The sequence below is a fragment of the Polyodon spathula genome, chromosome 12 (genome assembly GCF_017654505.1).
Source record: "Polyodon spathula isolate WHYD16114869_AA chromosome 12, ASM1765450v1, whole genome shotgun sequence".
In the NCBI taxonomy this organism is placed as follows: Eukaryota; Metazoa; Chordata; class Actinopteri; order Acipenseriformes; family Polyodontidae; genus Polyodon; species Polyodon spathula.
This window is the reverse complement of record NC_054545.1, coordinates 18,541,644-18,562,610: the sequence shown is the minus strand read 5'-3', so window position 1 is coordinate 18,562,610 and position 20,967 is coordinate 18,541,644. Positions and strand designations below refer to the sequence as shown.

The following is a 20,967-nucleotide window of genomic DNA, read 5'->3' as shown; positions in this document are numbered from 1 at the left end:
ATCTGTGGTTGCCGCAGTGTTTGAAAATGTTTTTTGTCCCATAAGTATTTCGAGTGTTGTTGGTCATGGGAACTGCAGATTGTTTAGTTGTTATTTCGTCATTATGAGAAGTTTCTTATTTCTCTTAATCACATTCAAAGTGAGGGTTTACCGCTGTACTGACGCGTACTAAATACACTTTGTACTATGTATTACATTGGCTTCTACAATTGGGTGAAACTGGCTACTGTGGATTAGTTTTGGTTCATGAAAAGGTTGCTGTTTTTTTAGGGTGCTTTTGTGTTTCATGAGTGAATTGTTCCTGGCAGCGCTGAATTGCAGGTGTGTCCTGAACTATCCAGGGAAACAAAGCAGTCTAGTCAGAGAAGCAGGGTGTTTGGAAGAAGTCAGGAAACGGACACCTCAGAGAGGATACTTTAGTGTGAAACTGAACAGGATGTAGATGCCAACCCCCCCCCCCCCCACACACACACACACACTTATGAAAGCTGACTGTGGTGTATAAATGTACAGCAAAATGTAATCATGGAAAACCTTAATATTCATATTCTCTCATAATTTATTATTGTATAAAAGAAAATAAAACAGGCGATTGGCTCGCTCGTGGGTTCACAGGGTGCTCCCTAACCTGCTGAGCTGTCTTGAGGAATTGCTTTGATGGGGAACATATCTGTGAGTAATAACTTGTGGCAAAAAATGTCTGTAAATAGTTGGGATTAATAATAATAATAATAATAATAATAATAATAATAATAATAATAATTATTAATAATAATTAGTAGATTGTGCTGCAGGTGATGCGAGGGGTGGGAGGGAGTTGGCAGGAACGAGTTCTCTCTCTCCAGGGCTGCTTATTCTCCCTGTTTTTCTGTTATTTCCCCTCAGCTCCACAGACTGCAGCCAAGAATTGTGAGAGCAGAACAGGCAGGAACCTGCCTGCACACACCTAAAATGAGTCACAAGAAGCTGCCTTTGTTTCGTGCTGTTTTAATAGTTTGTTTTGTAATGATGTATGCATGCTGCTCCTCCTGTGTTCTTTACAAGGAAGCTCTGAACTGAACTGTTCCATTCTCTAAAACACTGCTCCATTCTCTAAAGCTCTGCTCCCTCACTGAACTGCTCCATTCTCTAAAGCTCTGCTCCCTCACTGAACTGCTCCATTCACTAAAGCACTGAACTGCTCCATTCTCTAAAGCACTGCTGCATTCTCTAAAGCACTGCTCCCTCACTGAACTGCTCCATTCACTAAAGCACTGCTCCCTCACTGAACTGCTCCATTCTCTAAAGCACTGCTCCATTCTCTAAAGCACTGCTCCATTCTCTAAAGCAGTGCTCCATTCTCTAAAGCACTGCTCCATTCTCTAAAGCACTGCTCCATTCTCTAAAGCACTGCTCCATTCTCTAAAGCTCTGCTCCCTCACTGAACTGCTCCATTCACTAAAGCACAGCTCCATTCACTAAAACACTGCTCTGTTCTGTAAAGCACTGCTCCCTCACTGAACTGGTCCAATCTCTGAAGCACTGCTCCATTTTCTGAAGCACTGCTGCATTCTCTAATGCACTGCTCCATTCTCTAAAGCACTGCTCCCCCACCCCTTCCACTATGCACATCGTCGTGAGGTTTAGGGATTATCCTACAGCTGAATTGACAGTTTTTCACAATCATTTACACACTCAGACTGGTTCTATGAACAAAATATCCCAAACCATTACTTTAGGTACCAAAAAAAAGATTATTTCAACAAAACTGTAAGCATTATTCACCTGTTTTCACACAAATTGCAGATTTGTTAAACCTTTTTTGCTAAACCCTACACACAATTCTCTTCATAAAGCACAGCCTTCATTAATGAAACCTTATTTTCATGTAGAAAGCACTGCCATTCAATATACCAAACTCCATTCATTAAAACTCAACACTATTAACACACAGTCCTCAAGGTGCAAACACTATTAAGCTTAATTGTTCAACAAGCAATCAGAACCTTGGCAGGAATAAAAGGGCCACAGGCGAGCTCACCTGTGTTTTGGAACAATGGATGCCAACAACAGAGAGAGAGGTAGAGGGAGTGGAAGGGTGCAAATGAGATGAGGTAGACGAGGAAGAGGAAGAGCAAGAAGAACAATTATCTCTGGTGAGATTCGTGCGACTTTGTTCGTGGTATGACAATGAGTGAAGCCGGGCAGAGAGTGCAGCCAAATTTGAGCCACTTTACTGTTGCATCTATAATCCAGATATTCAGAAATGAAAATAGGTAACTTACTGTTATCTAACATTGCATTACTGTACTCTGCTCTTTAACCTGTTCTTTGCTGTACTGTATTGTGGAACTGGGTGCATTAGTGTAAGTGGGACAATACAAGTACATTACATTATCACATGAACTTTAGAGTTGTATCCATATTTTGTACAAATGGATCACGGTAGCCAAACAGTAGTTCTTCTATTTTTGCAGAATTCAGCGACAGCCAGCGGATCGTGGCAGACCACTCATCCTCTCAGAAGGTCAAGAAACTGCCATTGAAAACATGGTTTTTGCGAACAATTCCATTCGGCCTCGAGAAATACAAAATAGAATAATAGAGGATAATAACATTTTTCAGGGTATTGAGCCAGAGACGGGATGCTGAGGCCGAATAGACTTTTCCTTTTTCTTTCTTTACCTGCAGTGAGTATATATTCTCTCACTTTAGTTGAAGTATTTTTACTTGGGCTATGTTTGTTTCCCCAACTTTTCTTGACTGCTAGCAAATTCAGTTGAAATTCTGAAAATAAAATTCAGGTCTTTGTGTATTGTTTTTATAATTGAGCATACTCTGTAACATAATTTACACGGATTACAGTAGCATGCTGTTGCAAAGGGCAAGATTTATAGAGTTAATACTGAAAAAGCATATTTTATAATAGTGTTTTCCATTGATCTAACCAGTGTGTAATGGTGTGAGGCGAGAGTGTATTAAATGGAATGTCCAGACAGTAATTTATGTGTACAGAAATAAAATAATTTATTTTTATTTTCTATACACAACAAAAGGATTAAATAACAAACGAAAAACAAAATGGTGTGAGGGAAGGAGTGCAGGGGTGGAATCCAAAACAAACTGTGATGACTCGTCTTTAATTTGTCTTCGTGGTGACCATACATAAACAAAAAAAAAGACAAAAGAAATGTTAGTGTTTCAAAAATCCCGCTGCACAAAACCAGACTCTCCCTCCACCCGTTACTCCTCCTACTTTACTTTCGGACCAAAACCCCGAACACAGTAGTACGTTCCCTTTAGTATGTAATGTCCCGCCTCTGTAGTCAGTGGAACACCAATCCCCAACCGACACGTGTCTTTCTCCTTCACTTGACTCCAGTGGCTGGAATTTACATACTCGTACTTCCGCCCCTCACCAAGGTGCCGCCCCTCAAAAGATGACTTTTGCCATGGTCACGAGATCTTGGTAAGGGAAGTCCCGAGTTGGTTTGATGCCATCTACTGTCGGGAGGCTGAATCACAGACCGAAAACCCTTTGACTCATCACATATCCCACCCCTCAGAGTGGAGCCGAAGGAACACTCGGAAACCTCTAACCCTTCCCTTTTACCTCCCTCCCGGGAAAAAAAATCAGCATTTTGATGTAACTTACCCGCACGATACCTTATTTGAAAGGCGAAGGGTTGGAGCGCCAGGTACCACCGCGTAATCCTAGCGTTTGAATCCTTCATCGTGTCTAACCACTTTAAAGAAGCGTGATCTGTGATGAGTACAAAGGGTCGTCCCAGAAGATAGTATTTTAAAGATTCCACTGCCCATTTCACTGCCAGGCATTCTTTCTCCACTACCGAATACCTCTGTTCTCTGGGCAGTAACTTCCGACTGATGTATAGTATCGGGTGTTCTACACCATCTCTCTCCTGGGACAGAACCGCCCCCAGACCAGTCTGCGATGCATCTGTCTGCAGGACGAACTCTCGGCTGAAATCCGGGCTTATTAATGCTGGGGCCTGACTCAAATTAGTTTTAATAGATTCAAAGGCTGTCTGACACTCTGCACTCCACTTAATTTTATTTGGAGCGTTCTTTTTAGTGAGATCAGTGAGAGGGGCGGCTATAGTGGAAAAGTGTGGAATAAAGCGGCGGTAATAACCAGCCAACCCTAACAGTGATCTCACCTGGGTTTTCGTGGTAGGTACCGGTGAATCCAACAAAGCCTGGACTTTTGAAACCAACGGTTTCACTCTACCCTTACCCATTATGAAACCTAAATATTTAGTTTCTTCTTTTCCAATAGCGCACTTTGCCATGTTCGCTGTGAGCCCCGCCCTCCTCAGAGACTGTAAGACGGCTTCTAATCTAGTCAAATGTTCTCTCCAGGAAGAACTATAAATGACTACATCATCGATATACGCAGCTGCATACTCTCGATGAGGTTGTAAAACCCTGTCCATTAGTCTCTGAAAAGTAGCAGGCGCTCCATGAAGTCCGAACGGCATAGTACAAAATTGAAAAAGACCCTCTGGGGTTGAAAATGCCGTTTTCTCACGAGAGGCTTTCGTTAATGGAATTTGCCAATATCCTTTCGTCAGATCCAGAGTTGAAATAAACCGAGCTTGCCCCAGTTTGTCTAAGAGTTCATCTACTCGAGGCATGGGATATGCATCAAACTTGGAGATAGCATTCACCCTCCTAAAATCGATACATAATCGTAGTGACCCATCTGGCTTGTCTATTGGTACTATTGGGCTACACCACTCACTTCGGGAAGGTTCAATTACCCCAAGTTTCAACATACACTCCACCTCCCTTCGAACAGAATCTCTCCGACTCTCTGGAATGCGATACGGTCTCTGTCTAACTCTTAGACCTGGCGGAGTGATAATAGCATGTTCGATCAAATGCGTTCTTCCAGGCACGTTAGAAAACACATCACTGAACATTTTAATTAGATTGCTTACCTCTTCACGCTGATCAGGAGTTAATTGTTCCCCCATCGGGACCTCAATTGCTGACTCTGACTCAATTGAGGGTCCAAAATCCTCTCCCTCCTGTACAGGAGATATAAAATGGACTTCCCGTTCTTTCCACGGTTTCAGGAGATTAACATGATAAATTTGACTTTCTTTCCGACGCCCAGGCTGTCGGATCTCATAATTGACTTTACCAATTGCTCGAATAACCTGAAAGGGACCCTGCCATTTAGCAAACAACTTAGATTCCGATGAGGGCAACAATAACAACACTTTATCTCCAGGTCGAAAGTTCCGAATTCTTGCATTTTTATTGTAGCTTTGTTGCTGCTTCTGCTGTGCCGCTTTGAGATTGTCATGTGCCAATCGACCGACTAATTCTAAGCGATCGCGTAACTGCAACACGTATTTTACTACATTTTTAGACTCCTTTGACTGTTCTTCCCAGCCTTCTCTTATGAGATCCAAGATACCCCGCGGCTGCCGACCGTACAAGAGCTCAAACGGGGAAAACCCCGTTGAGGATTGTGGTACCTCGCGAACTGCAAAGAGCAAGTAGGGAAGCAGTTTAGCCCAATTGCGTTTTTCTTGATCTACAAAGCGGCGCAACATATTTTTCAAAGTCTGATTAAATCGTTCAACAAGCCCATCCGTTTGAGGATGAAAAACTGAGGTTCTAATTGAACGAATTTTCAATAATTTATATAGTTGCTGAATACAGTCTGACATAAAATTAGTGCCCTGATCAGTGAGAATTTCTTTCGGGATTCCCACCCTAGAGAATATTTTTACCAATTCATTCGCTACAGCTATTGCATTCATAGAGCGTAAGGGAACAGCTTCTGGATATCTCGTTGCGTAGTCCACTACTACTAAAATATACCGATATCCTGACTCTGTTCCCTCCAGAGGGCCTACTAAATCTACACCAATCCTTTCAAACGGTACCCCAATAATTGGAAGTGGAACCAGAGGTGCGGGGCGAACTGACTTAGGGGCAGCTAATTGACATTCAGGACACTCCGATACATACTTCCGCACAAGACCATAAACCCCAGGCCAAAAAAACCGGGCCAGAATTCGTTCCTGAGTCTTTTCAGTTCCCAAATGACCTGAAAATGGAATGTCATGCGCCAATCTCATGACTTCTGACTGAAAAGGCCTAGGAACCAATAACTGTTTTACGAGCTGTCCCGTCCCGGGAGCCCGGGTTATTCTATATAATAAGTGCCCAGATACAGAAAAATGCGGAAATACCACCGGTTGTCCTTCCTGCATATCCTTCCCCTCGATATATCTAACCCGTTTCCAAGCATACTGTAACGTGGGATCATTTTGTTGTTCATATCCCAAGTCAATATCTCGGTCCCAATGGTTAGGTACACAGAGAGGAGTGTCTTTTATTACATGACCTTCCACCTCAGTAACCTCGCAGCCCCGGTTACACTGAATACCTACTCCCTTTCCTTGCCGTTTCAGCGATTGGTTTACTTTTGTGTCAGACCCCTCCCCTTGTCGTCTCAGAGTTCCCTCATATTTTTCCACCCGACGCTCTCTTTTTGTTTTTCTTGGGCGGATTTTAGGGTTAAACAGGTCGGATTGCAACGGAAAAATCTCGCCAATTGTTTTCTCCTGTTGCTTTAATTGTCCCCTGGTAGAAACTAAGACCATTTCCCGACCTAAAATACGATCAAAAAACGGCCAGTCTCTTCCCAGGAGAACAGGGTATGGTAAACATTGCGCTACAGCCACTTTAACGCAAGCTGAATAATCACCTACAATAAGTCTAACTTTAGTGGTGGGATAAACCCGAGTTTCTCCATGAATACAGGAGATAGCCACTTTACCCTGTGGCTCCCAGGCTACCCCATCCAAGAGAGCTTGCCGAATCAATGTTTGTGCACACCCAGAGTCCGCAAATGCGTAAGTACTCTTTCCCCCGACCTGTACTCTTAACTGATAAGGGCCCTCCCGACATTCCCCAGTGTTCCTACCTGTTACTGCTGACCAGGATCTTGTCGCCAGGTCCACCTTTATTACTGGACAATTCCTGGCAATGTGTCCAGGCTCATTACATTGGTAGCACACTTGGTTAGGAGGCATCAACGGAGTTAATCTGTCCTGCGAGTCCGCGACCGGCAGGTTAGGGGGATTCTCTCTCGCCCAGGATGGGGCTAACCTCGACCTCCATGGTCTGAAGGTCCGGTTACCCCCTCTGGGCTTCATTGGTTGGTTGGTCCGAGTTAGTTTAGGGGCAGGAGTGGGGTCTGACCCGGCACCTTCGTTTGCGTCTTCGTAGGCCTCCGCCAGGAGGAGGGCATCCTCGAGAGTGGTAGGTCTATTCCTCTTAATCCACTCTCGATTCCCTGGCGGTAGTATAGACGCAAACTGTTCTATAACTATTTTCTGCACCAGTTCTTGGGGTGTATGTTCTTCTGGCCGCAGCCACCGGGTGCACTGATCTAAAAGATATTGTCCCGCAACCCGGGGCCGCATCCCCTTGGACAGCTGGTATTCCCGAAAACGGCGCCGGTATGTTTCCTCCGTGATCCCGAGGCGTGAGAGAATGGCTTCTTTAACTTTAACATAGTCCCCTGCATTCGTGGCCGTCAGGGCTCGATACGCTGCCTGAGCTTCCCCTGTCAGGCAGGGTGCCAATTTCATGGCCCAGTGTTCCCTAGGCCACTCTGCAGCCTCTGCCACTCTCTCAAACGTAATCAAGAAAGCCTCGGGATCATCTTCCGAGGTCATCTTCTGAAGATTAGGCTGAGCTGCAAACATCCGGGCAACCGCTCTCTCTGATGTTGATATTGATAGTTTTTCTACCAGCTGTCCCAAGAACTGGGCGAGCTGTTCCAGGTGCCGTGTCTCTCTCTCCTCTCGCTTCTCCTCCTGCTCCCTAAACATTGTCAAAACTGTAGCTGGATCCATTTTCACTTCTGACACCACGTGTGAGGCGAGAGTGTATTAAATGGAATGTCCAGACAGTAATTTATGTGTACAGAAATAAAATAATTTATTTTTATTTTCTATACACAACAAAAGGATTAAATAACAAACGAAAAACAAAATGGTGTGAGGGAAGGAGTGCAGGGGTGGAATCCAAAACAAACTGTGATGACTCGTCTTTAATTTGTCTTCGTGGTGACCATACATAAACAAAAAAAAGACAAAAGAAATGTTAGTGTTTCAAAAATCCCGCTGCACAAAACCAGACTCTCCCTCCACCTGTTACTCCTCCTACTTTACTTTCGGACCAAAACCCCGAACACAGTAGTACGTTCCCTTTAGTATGTAATGTCCCGCCTCTGTAGTCAGTGGAACACCAATCCCCAACCGACACGTGTCCTTCTCCTTCACTTGACTCCAGTGGCTGGAAGTTACATACTCGTACTTCCGCCCCTCACCAAGGTGCCGCCCCTCAAAAGATGACTTTTGCCATGGTCACGAGATCTTGGTAAGGGAAGTCCTGAGTTGGTTTGATGCCATCTACTGTCGGGAGGCTGAATCACAGACCGAAAACCCTTTGACTCATCACAAATGGGTATTCAGTAGAGTCTATTTATTTGATGGCTTTTTTGTGCCATTTGAAGGCAAAGTTACATTTAGATGGACGATAACATGTTTTAGAATAGTGTCTCGTTTTGTCTGAGACTTCTGCGGTTTGGTCAGTACGGTGTGGGTTTTTTGTTTTGCGTTTATAGTTTTGAGTAAATGGAGTATAATTTCAGGAAAAGTGTGTAAATGGTTGTGCAAAACTGTAATTGGAGCATTTTACAGACCTGGGGAAGGCATGCACGGAATAGCTTTCATCACCCGGATTACTCACGGGTATTGATGAAATCCAGGGGTTTCTTGAAAGAGATCTCTCATCTATTAAATACAGTTACAGTGTCTGTTGTTATCGGGTTATAGCACCCTGTGCATGAGGGAATATCCGCACAAGTGAACTATGTGGATATAACCCACAATGTCCTATACATCTGTTATTTACTGCTTTAAAATACAGCGTTTTTCCTATTCCTAGCAAACCTTTATTTTTCATTTGAAAAGAGGGGAAAAGAGTGATGAAGAGAACACTATTGAATGACTGAGGTACACGGACGATTATGATGTCATCGTTTTGAACTGACTTTGCAGTTGAATGGAATTCTGAGGGGTATCTTAGATATGTGTTTTTTTTGTTTTTTTTTTAAAAGCAGGTGATGTCAACCACACCGACCCAGTGTTGAGACTAAAGCATTGTGATTGGTTCAGAGATCCTCAGTAGTCTATAGTAATGTTTAGTAATACTTACAATACAAATTTGGTTAAAAAATAATAGTACAAAATTGTTTTTGAATTAGAAAACAAGAGGCTGCACTAGAGCAAAAAATAGCACAGGTGAGTCAAAGTAGTTTGAAAAAATCTTTAATGCATTAAAAAAAATCTTGCATGCATTCCTACAAATTAATTTGTAAACCAGTGGCCGAATGTACTGCAGATACAAGTAGGAAGTGCTTAGTAGGTACTCTGCCTGTCATTGGTCTAGCATTGGTCTGTTTGTACTGTTTGAGCACTCAAATATGTTTTTAATTGAAATCTGTACCTCTTGTTAGAGGATATTTGGGAAGGATGGAGAGAAGTGTCGATTCTGAGCCACCAGCTCCACTTCCAGTAGTGCTGGTTGTCCATCAAGCTCACCCGAAAATAAACCCCACATAATCATTCTAGTGGGCGTGCTTGTCCTTTGTGTTTAGAAGTGGTTTCATGTGCTGCTGTGTGTCTCTCCCTGTGTGTGTTTCAGGTGCACAAGGTGAAGCGGCAGGGTGACTACTGGGCTCCGTGGGGAGAGTGGGGAGAGTGCAGCAGGACCTGTGGGAGCGGGATAACGACGCGCAGCAGACAGTGCTACTCCAGCAGGTATGGTCACCCTCATCATCCATGCTCCTGGACAATACCCCAGCATCACTTCACATGCATTGACAGCTAACAGAATTCAACAGTTACCTGTTTTGCTCTTCTGTTCTCTTTATGGGTCTCAAGTGTACAGTTTTAAAAGAAATGCATGTTATAGTAAACCTGTATTTTCATTTTGAAACATGGTATCTGGTAGCGCTTTAGGTTAAAAGAAGTTTTAAGTTCCCATGCCTTATTTATACTATATCATCACAATTGCACATTTCACACCTACTCTATAAAACTAATGGACGTGCATAACAAGTAAGATTGATGGAATTATTTTGTTAGCTGCAATCAGTTTAGATGATGTTTGTATAATATTTTTTTCTATACATTTTAGTCTTCCAGAACTTTACATCGCTTAATCAGAATTCTAACCTAAAACCATAGTGCCACCTTCTGAGTACAGTCGAATTGAACTTGATTACAAGACGTTTAAAACCATATCCCATGCACAATGTATATTAAAAAAAAACGTATATTAATAACTGAAATACCCATTTTAATATGCATTAAACTCTTTATCCAAATCTCGGTTTATCTGAACATCTCTGTTATCCGAACATCCCAGCACACAACAGTCCTGCCCTGTTCTCGTAGAAAGTGTGCTAACAAGCCCTAAATCTGTGGTATTAACAGACAATGCAGTACTGTTTGTTATTTATTTAAAGATGTGTCAATTTCAAAACAATTGAACTATTTCACAGCTGTAGTTCGATTCTCTGAACAGTTTGATTATCTGAACACCCCTGGTCCCAGTTAGTTTTGGATTGTGTAGGTTTTGCTGTACTTTCACTTATTGCTCCTCAAATAAGTCACTGCAGTAGATTAACTAAATGACTAAAGCGGTTTCTAATACCTCCCTTCTCCACGTGTCTGGAGCTGGGCACACCCTGAAGAAGGATAAAGATCAGCAGTCCTACACTGGGTTTGAAGGTATGTTCATGTTCCAGACTCCTGCGAGGAGGCATTCAGTCCTTTTTAGTTTTAGCTTGACAGCCATAAATCTCAGCCTCTGGAATCCATGCAGCAAGTTCATTCCTGCTGCATCACTTAAAATGCAAACAACTTGGAGGGCTTTCCCCTCTCCACCCAGGCAGGCTGCAGGTTTCACACCGCAGTGTCATCATTTCCACAGTGCAGCCCAGCTTTCCACCTGCTCTTACTTTATTTGTTCAGTAATTACACAACCCGTAAGCCGTAGGTCCGACACCTCTGCTGTCTGACAGGCCTGGGAAGCAAGGCCCTCTGACTGTCAGTCTTGACTCTGAGAAGCCAGGTTGAGGGTGTGGGGGAATGGAAATGTGCCACGCCTCAGTTCTGAGAGGCCTGGGGTTTAGAATGTGTGCAGTAGAAAAAGGACAGGGGTTGTAGAGCCATAGGGGTAGCCTTATAAAAGAGTCTCCTAGTAAAAGCATAGCAAAGTGTAATATAGAACGGCTTTACAATGCTTACCCATGCTTTCACCGATGAGAGGTATGGTAACGCAAATTTAAAAAAATAGGGGAAAATTGAAAAATTACTGTGCAAATTTATTGCGGTAAACCTTTGTAAGAAACAAGGCAATTACGGAAGAATGGTAATGTCTAATCTGCTGTATTAAGAGCTTGAAAAAAGAATTTGTCTTCTGTTATTGAGACATAAAATGTTTCAATTGGTTTTGGAGCAGAGGGGAAGTGTATGGGCATGAGAAATGATGAATGTCTCTTAGTTGCTTGTAGAATTCAGTGTTGCAGGTTAAGCTTTCTAATATAAAACAACATTCCAAGCATGTCGCTCCTCTGACAGCCCCCAGCTCTGTGAGCTCCACCTGCTGCCCGTGCGCTCTGTGGAGCCAGCAGGGGTTTACTGCTGCAGTCAGACATGCAAAGGCAGGTGAACGAAGGCTAAGCCTGAACGCCTGCACGGCTTCACTGTGTACCAGGCTGGGGAGGAGTGGCCACCCCCCTGCTGTGAAGTGCAGGGAGGAGATTGCACCCCACCCTTTATTTGGACATTTACTCCCCTGTGGAAAGATTGGGAGGGGACAGTTTTCCTAGTTGAGAGGCTGGTTTGGTACCTCATGACTAAAGCCCCGTGTTTTTTGCAAATACGAAATAGCACAAAATAAAACTGAATGTAACCTATAAATCGACATGCAAAAATAAAATAAAATAAAACGAAAAATCATTATAAAGCAAACAGTGTAGCTTTTCAGCAGGAGGCAGAAAACAAGAGAGAAATCCTTGTTTCTTTCCAAAGGGCTTTTATTCAGCAGGCCTTTCTCTCACACACAGAGACTACAGCTCTGTCGCCTACTCGGGTTACAGACCAACAACAACACAAAATGGCATCACAGCGCTGCCTTTTCATCTTAGCCCCGCCCCCTTATAGGCCGCACATTCAGCTGGCCCTCAACCACACACTAGGACCAATGGGCACAGACAGACAACAGCCAATGAGGACAGACAAACAATAGAATCACAGGGGAGGCGCGCACACATAGGCGAAGAATACACACAGACACAGACAGAGGTAAGCAAACCAGCGGTAGGAAATATAGAGCGGGAGGGGAACACAATTACAGTACACAAACACAACTCCACGGATCACTACAATATAATTATATGTTTTAAATTGGGAGGTTTGTACAAAAAATACTTTTAAATAAATACTTGCAATTGTAGTTGTCAAGGCTCAGTCGTTAATGTAGACACAGTCTGCAGGGAAAAGGAAGCTCTGACTAGCTCTTGGCAGATGTATAATTCGGAACGAGTCGTTTGGGAATTAATTGTGATGGAAGAGACGTTTGTTTCTAAAATGCCTAAACCACACATAACAACAGTGACAAAATAATGATGTGAATATTTTGCAATTGTCGGCTGGAATGCGAGTCGAAAGAGCCCGTCGTTAAGTGTTAGCTGTTTATTCTTTTTGTTTGCTTGTATATGTTGCATTAGTATGCTAATTCTTTGTTTTATTTCAAGTGGTGCAAACTTTGCACTGGAGCAAATGCTGTTTTGGTTTTGAATGGATTTGAGTGAATAAATCTGCTTTGCTTAGTGTTTAAATACAGAGAAACCCCAAGCTTGATGTATACTGTTATATACTTGTATACCTCCCAAGCTTGAAATACAATTACTATCGCTGTACGTGCAATTATTATGACAGCCTGTCACAAAAACGAAGTGGGCGGCATCAGAACCAGGAAAAGGAATACACACAGACAGGACTGATGAATTAAAATGATGATGACGCTTGCTTGCGCCGGTTTATTGCAAAATAAAAGGGTTTAACAAACAAACAGAAACAGGACACGGCACTTTACGCCAAAATAAATAGACAAACAAAAATGGACTATACTTAACAAAACACGGTGCACGGACAGACACACTAACAAACACGGTGAGCAGATAAATACAGGTATCGTGCAGCACGCAATAGCAATTGAAATTATAACGATCCTACTCTCTCTCCCGTTCTCCACTCACCGAACACCCAACCCCGAGTGGGTGAAAACATGTTGTTTTTATGCAGCTGTACCAAGACTCTGTTGCTTATCAATCATTCAATTGGAGTCTTGGTACAACTGCACGTGAATTAATAAAGTGCAATTCCCCGTGCTCACATGTTACTTTTTACTTGCACGTGAAGTGCTGTGCAATCCTCGTGGCTAAATACAAATATACATTTTAAACACTTGTGTTACACAGACCCGTTTATATCCCGTGTACCAATGACTATACACCAACATTTAACACATCACACGCAACATATAACAGAAAATACACACAGGGGCGGGCACTTCGTCACAATTTCCCCCCCCCCAGTGGGGTGGCATACTCCTGCCAGGGTAGTCCTGGCAGCGGAAAGGCTGCTTGGAGGGTGGTCTCCTGACCTCCCCCCTTCGGAGCTGGCAGCTCCCCTTGGTGGGGCTTCGACCACAGTACTTCCTGCTGTGATGCGGAGCAACAGGCAACCCCAGGCGCTGCGGAGCGCCGGGCGACCCCAGGCGAAGCAGTCCCAGCGACCCCAGGCAATACTGAGTGACGGGCAACCCCAGGCGATGCCGCGCGGCAGGCAACCCCAGGTGATGCAGAGCGGCTGGCAACCCCAGGCGATGCAGTTCCAGCGACCCCGGGCGATGCGGAGCGACAGGCAACCTTGGGCGAAGTGAGGCTGGCATCCTTGGGCGAAACGTGGCAGGCATCTTTTGGGTGAAGCGAGGCAGGGAGTCAGGACAAGCTGGGGTGCGGGTGTTGGCCCTCTTCTCGGCCACTGTGGCCGGGCGGTTCTTCCCCGTGCTCCCCTCAACAGCCTATACAAGGGCTGCTGAGGACCGCCAGCATCTAGTCCTGTTCCTTCTGGTGCAGGGAGAGGCAGCTCCTGCTCCTCTCCCCCTGATGGTGATGGAGGCAGAGGCAGCTCCAGCTCCTCTCCTTGTGATGGTGGGGGAAGTGATACCAGCAGGCATTCATCCTCTGCTGGTGGGGAAAGTGATGCCAGCAGGCATTCATCCTCTGCTGGTGGGGGAAGTGATACCAGCAGGCATTCACCCTCTGCTGGTGGCCAGGGACCCAGCAGGCATTCACCCTCTGCTGGTGGCCAGGGACCCAGCAGGCATTCACCCTCAGAAGGCAGTTCCTTCTGCTCTGCTCCTGCCAGTGGAGGTGGGAGCGGCGTGTATTCTCCTGGCGGCGGAGGTGGGAGCGGTGTGTAGTCTACCCTTATTGCAGGGGACTGCTGCGGCTCTGCCTGTCTTGCAGGGGACTGGTGCGGCTCTGAAGACAGCGGTAGGAGCTCTCCCTCTGGAGGCAACACCAGCAGGCATTCTTCCCCTGCTGGTGGAGACTGGGGCGATGGATGCTCTGCCTTCCTCTTCCCCTTTCCTCTTCTCTGCCTTCTCCTCACCTTCCTCTCCTGGGCCAGTTCCTCCTCTCCATACTGCTTAGGGCATATGGGTAACGTGTGCCCATAAGCCCCACAGCCTGGACATAACTGCTGCGAGGTTCTTTAAAAAAACCTCCCAGCTGATGGTGGGGGAAGACTGAGGCGACCCCTGCTCCTCCTTCTCCTGATGGACAGGGTAGCGGGCCACATAGTGCTCACCTCCATAGTTGGGGTAGCTGTCCGAGGGGGTACCGGGGGCAGCAGTAACACCCGGGCTGCTTTTCCTCCAGCTGGTGTTGTGGTTGCTGCCTTCTGCCGTCCTTTTCCATGTTTGTCTTTTTATTTATTTATTTATTTATCTATTTATTTATTTTTCCCCCAAAAACACCTCTCCTGGTCTGACGCTTGGAGGCGCTGTTATCCCACGCAGGACACCACGTGTCACAAAGACGGCCGAAGTGGACGGCGTCAGAACCAGGAAAAGGAATAGACACAGACAAGACAGATGATGATGGCGCTTGCTTGCGCCAGTTTATTGCAAAATAAAAGGGTTTAACAAACAAACAGAAAGAGTTTGTTCCAAGAGAAACAGTGTGTCAGATATCAAAGTGGAAAACATTAAAGTAGACCGGAGAATTCCATCAATGGATTTAAAAAATCTGGAATTGGTGGTGCGATCAGAAACCTAGAGGTACTGTAAACTGCACCTGCTACTGTAGTAGGACTGTTTTTTTTATGTTAAGTGTTTTTGTGTTATTTGTTTTACAAGGGTTTAATTAAGTAACAGCCAAAACTGTTTGTGTCAGACTTTAGAAAGTTTGCAACAAAGTGATTGACTGTTATTGTTGACACAATGTTGATACGACTATTACTGAAGACCCCCACCCTGCAGGCATCACAGAGTCCATAAACCAAACAACACGCTAAAATAAGTTATGCACAGTATAAAACTCAGCTGATTTTGCTAGTGCTTGCTAGTCTATTAACCAGTTTGAAATTATTTTGAAGCAAATTAAAGTATTTTCCTTTTTACCTTTAGGTTCATAACAATAAAACTAATACAACATACTATAGCACGCATCATATAAAAGGGCAGGGCACCCCGTCACAGGGCCGTATAAGAACGATAAATACTGTAACTCATTTTTAGAAGGCCTTCTTTGTTGTTCTCTAAGTTGCTGCAGTGACATTGTAGATGCTATAACTACACTGAACAAAAATATAAACGCAACAGGTAAAGTGTTGGTCCCATGTTTCATGAGCTGAAATAAAAGATCCCAGAAATTTTCCATATAGACAAAAAGCTTATTTCTCTCAAAATTTTGTGCACACATTTGTTTACATAACTGTTAGTGAGCATTTCTCCTTTGTCGAGATAATCCTTCCAGGACGTCCACATCTGCCTTCTTCACCTACGGGATCGTCTGAGACCAGCCACCTGGACAGCTGATGAAAGTGCGGGTTTGCACAACCAAAGAATTTCTGCACAAACTGTCAGAAACCATCTCGGGGAAGCTCATCTGTGTGCTCGTCGTCCTCACCAGGGTCTTGACCTGACTGCAGTTCGGCGTCGTAACCGACTTCAGTGGGCAAATGCTCACCTTCAGTGGCCACTGGCACGCTGGAGAAGTGTGCTCTTCACGGATGAATCCCAGTTTCAGCTGTGTGGCGTCGTGTGGGCGAGTGGTTTGCTGATGTCAACATTGTGAACAGAGTACCCCATGGTGGCGGTGACGGACAACGAACATAATTGCATGTTATCGATGGCAATTTGAATGCACAGAGATACTGTGATGAGATCCTTAGGTCGATTGTCGTGCCATTCATCCGCCGCCATCACCTCATGTTTCAGCATGATAATGCACAGCCCCATGTCGCAAGGATCTGTACACAATTCCTGGAAGCTGAAAAATGTCCCAGTTGTTCCATGGCCTGCCAGACATGTCACCCATTGAGCATGTTTGGGATGCTCTGGATCGACGTGTACGACAGCGTGTTCCAGTTCCCGCCAATATCCAGCAACTTCGCACAGCCATTGAAGAGGAGTGGGACAACATTCCACAGGCCACAATCGACGGCCTGATCAACTCTATGCAAAGGAGATGCATCGCACTGCATGAGGCAAATGGTAGTCACACCAGATACTGACTGGTTTTCTGATCCACGCCCCTACCTTTTTTTTTTTTTTTTTTTTTTTTAAGGTATCTGTGACCAACAGATGCATATCTGTATTCCCAGTCATGTGAAACCCATAGATTAGAGCCTAATTAATTTATTTCAATTGACTGATTTCCTTATATGAACTGTAACTCAGTAAAATCTTTGAAATTGTTGCATGTTGCGTTTATATATTTGTTCAGTGTAGTTACTGTAAATGAGATACTGTTTCAGCAGACACATTTCATTAAGTAAACCATTTATATGAAAGTTTTTGGAATGAAAAGTATAAATGCAAAACTGTGTCGCATTTTTCTTTGTGAATGTGCTACATGAAAAATGGCAATTTAAAAATATCAAAATCCCCCAAGGTAGCAAATCCACCAAATTTAATACCAGCCAAAATTTCCTATTATACGGTATTTACTAACTTAAAACAAATCTTTCTGCTGACACCTCCAGGCATGTCAAAGTTTGTAGATGGCGCTGTGGATCTGACTGGTGCCTTTTAAGCTTGCAAGACAAGAGGAAAGGGGGGGGGGGGGGGGGTTTGAGGACCACTGGTGCAAGCCGACCCCCACCCTAAGGATGCCTTTAGCAACTTTATCACTTTTTGCAGTTGTTCAGTAGATAGCATTAACTGATTATTCATAAGTCACAAGTTCTTGAGAGAAAGTTTTAAAAATGTGCCAAAATGTATGACATTCTGAATTGGCACCTGATCTGCTCTGGGCAATAAATTCGATTTGAATCAAAACTGGGGAGGAGACTATGTTACGTGGGTCGGGTACGTGGCTGTTTGTTATTGCGCCTCCTCACGAACGCCCGTCAAGCATTTTGTCTTGCTCAAACCGGGTCAAAGCGTGTCAACCCACATCCTGCCCAGGTACGTGGTTTCACAGTACATGGGATTGTGACCCGGTTAACCAGGAACCGGGTACAGACCCGGGTAGGAGAGCCAGTGTGGAAGGGGCTTTATTTACAAGACAGGAATGTTCAGAATAAAGCTGGTAGACGAAACTCAGTGTGTTTGATGTCACGAATGGGTTTCATTGTTCTGTTTCAAAGCTTACAGCAGGGGAAACATCCTCAGCAGTCTCCGTTGTAAAACTTTACATTTATAATGCATTTGATACCTCCATGACCCTGCCCTGATCTTCCACCCTCAACATTGCTTTGCGCCCCAAACCCTCTGCCCACACACAGCCAAACAAACATTTATCCATCTCCTCAACTGGGCCAGGAGCTCTCACGCGTTGTGATTGGTTGTGCTAACAAAGACTATATCGTAGAATTTGTTACCCTGAACACTTTGCAAGGGTCTTTGTTACAACAGGTTTTTGGAACAGGAGAAAAGCATTCAGGGTCACTCGTGTAATGCGCAATTTATATCCACACAAAGGAATTTCATTCTGTAACCAGACTGTTCATGTTTAAGTGGAAGAGATTGTGTTTGATAATGATACTGCTGTAATATGTGCTTAATGATTCAGCCTCTATTGGCAGCTCTGTGTTGCCGCGAGGCACTAGATCTGTGCTGGTTACACCCTCCACACCCTCTTTCCATCTGCAAGAGACAAAGCTCTGCAGCTGGGAATCTGCCAACTGAGGGGATTTTAGTTGGCATGTGTTTTTTGTATTTTGCCTATTCAAACAGTGCTGCTGTAATGCCCATGTTCGTGTGTCTCACAGGACAGACGGAGGAACCAGCTGTGTGGGCCCTACCAGAAACTTCCGCTCCTGCAACATCCAGGTAAAAGACAACCCGGAGGAAGGCTCCTGAACTCAGCCTGTCTGATTCCTGCTCCCCTCACTGTTCTTCCTTCTGTTCTTTCTGAGCCCTGACCACAACAGCGATGTAGGGGGTGAAGAGAACACAAGTGCAATGAAATGATATTGTGGACCATGCAGCCTCACCACTGTGACGGCGCTGTAAAGGGGTGCCTTAAAATGAAGAAGCACAGTATGATCATTGCAGAGGTTTAATCACACATAGTTTGTGCGCAGAATAATATGTCCCCCCTCCGGCACAAATGGTTTTATTGCCACTTGGTTAACATATCTTCCTCCTCTCTCTGCTGTTTTATTATGATTGACACAAGGGAGCTGCCTACCCTTGAGGGTGTCATTTTTAATCTTTTATGTTTGTCATTAAAATGTAATAAGAGGCTGATACTGTTTATTTTTTACCTAATCTAGCCTTACATTTTCTGCTTCGGTGCATTGAAATAATGGGGGTACATTAACATGGATTATCCAAAACCCAATTATCAAACACCTCTGTTATCTGAATAGCCCCTTGAAAGCTTTTGATGTGCTCTACTGCGCTGTGCTATACTTCTATCAATCTGAGGTATTTACAGGACAGTGTAGCACTATATGTTATATATTTAAAGGTAAAGGGGGTTGCATTGTATCCTCTATAAGAGGTTTTTTGATTGGGAAAGTCATTATGCAATTACACAGTAATTCGATAAACCCAACACTTTGATTATTCAAACCCTCCCTGATCCCAGTTAGTTTGGGTAATAGAGGTGTTACTGTATTATATTACGTGGATAGTACCTGGATTGCGTCTTGGACCATTTAAAAAAAGAAGTTGTTTAGCACAGTTTTGATGTCAGTGTATAAAAGCTTGCCACAGAAAAAGCATAGCAAAGTGTAATAAAGCATAGGTAAACATTGTAAAGAATAGTGAGGTGCAGTACAGCATGTTAATGTAATGGGAAAACTGCAAAAACACCATGCATAAAAAGCATGGTAAACAAGTATATTTCACATGTTTTACGTCAGAACTGTGCAATACACCTTTCTCTGTCTATACTGTATACAGTGTGATAGTGGAACATTCAAAATAACAAAGAGGTGGTCAAATTACAAACAAATACATTTCATATGGGGGTTTGGTGAGCTTCGCTCTCGTGATTTATGATGTCACAGAATCCCTGGATGCAATGTATTTACTTTTAATTTACAACAGCCCAGATATCATTCTGTATACAGTGCCAGCTGATGGGCTAACTCTGACAGTATGTGGTACTGTGTATATACAGCATGACAGTGTCTGTTACTGTGTATATACAGTGTGGCAGCCAGTGTTGCTGTGTATATACAGTGTGACAGCTGGTGTTGCTGTGTATATACAGTGTGACAGCTGGTGTTGCTGTGTATATACAGTGTGACAGCTGGTGTTGCTGTGTATATACAGTGTGACAGTCTGTGTTACTGTGGTAGCCACAGTTAAGGCTTGTTTCTGCCCCATTCCAGGACTGTGCCGAGGGCTCCAGGGATTTCAGAGAGGAGCAGTGCTCCCAGTATGATGGCACAGAGTTCCAGGGGAAACGCTACAAGTGGCTCCCTTACTACGGAGGTAGGAAACTCTGAACATCAAGAGGAAATAAAACATGTGGAGCTGAGGTCAAAGTGAAAACGCTGCAAAAGGCCAAGTAAATCTGAAGATGTATTTAATGGAGACTGCTATATGTTTCTTTCTACGTTTCTGTGCATGTTACACTTTTAAGTTGTACATTGTCTAATTCATTTGAAAATGATTCTGCACCATTAGACAATTAGATGGTAAATGCCCACGGGAACATCATTGCATCAACTGTGTCAATCTGTGCAAGTGCCAAATTAATTTTATTATCCACCAAAAGCAGCCAACTGACGAAAGCAACCAGTCCTGTATCCACAACTGCTGAGTCAGCCACTCAGAGCCTGTCAACTGGACTGGAGCTCAGCATGTTTTAGCAAGAACAAACTGAGACGCGGACAATTCATTAATATTGCTCTATTCGGATATCTAGCACGGTCCAGATCAACTATAAGCTGCTTTGACAAGTAAAACGTTATTTGTTTTTTTCTCTAATTGCGGATGTGATCCTTTATGAACATTTTTGGGACTATTTTCCTAATACGTTTCTCAGCGGAAGGGTACCCAATGAATCATTACAATCTCAAGGTAAATCTAGGGTTTAAAGTGTTTTTTTTTAAAGAAAATAATGAGAAAAATAGTTTTCTAATAGCGATAGTGCCCTCACAAAGG

The 20,967-nt window shown here is 43.9% G+C and overlaps 1 protein-coding gene across 3 annotated transcripts in view; it reads left to right on the top strand.

Annotated features, from left to right (window-relative positions):
- The window catches only part of paplna (papilin a, proteoglycan-like sulfated glycoprotein), a 68,159-nt gene that overhangs the window by 13,297 nt on the left and 33,895 nt on the right, over positions 1 to 20,967 (top strand). For all 3 annotated transcript variants that reach the window (XM_041264949.1, XM_041264950.1, XM_041264948.1), the window contains exons 3-5: positions 9,742 to 9,857; positions 18,615 to 18,675; positions 20,190 to 20,292. In XM_041264949.1, coding sequence (XP_041120883.1) covers positions 9,742 to 9,857; positions 18,615 to 18,675; positions 20,190 to 20,292 — 280 coding nt within the window. The remainder of the gene's footprint in view (positions 1 to 9,741; positions 9,858 to 18,614; positions 18,676 to 20,189; positions 20,293 to 20,967) is intronic.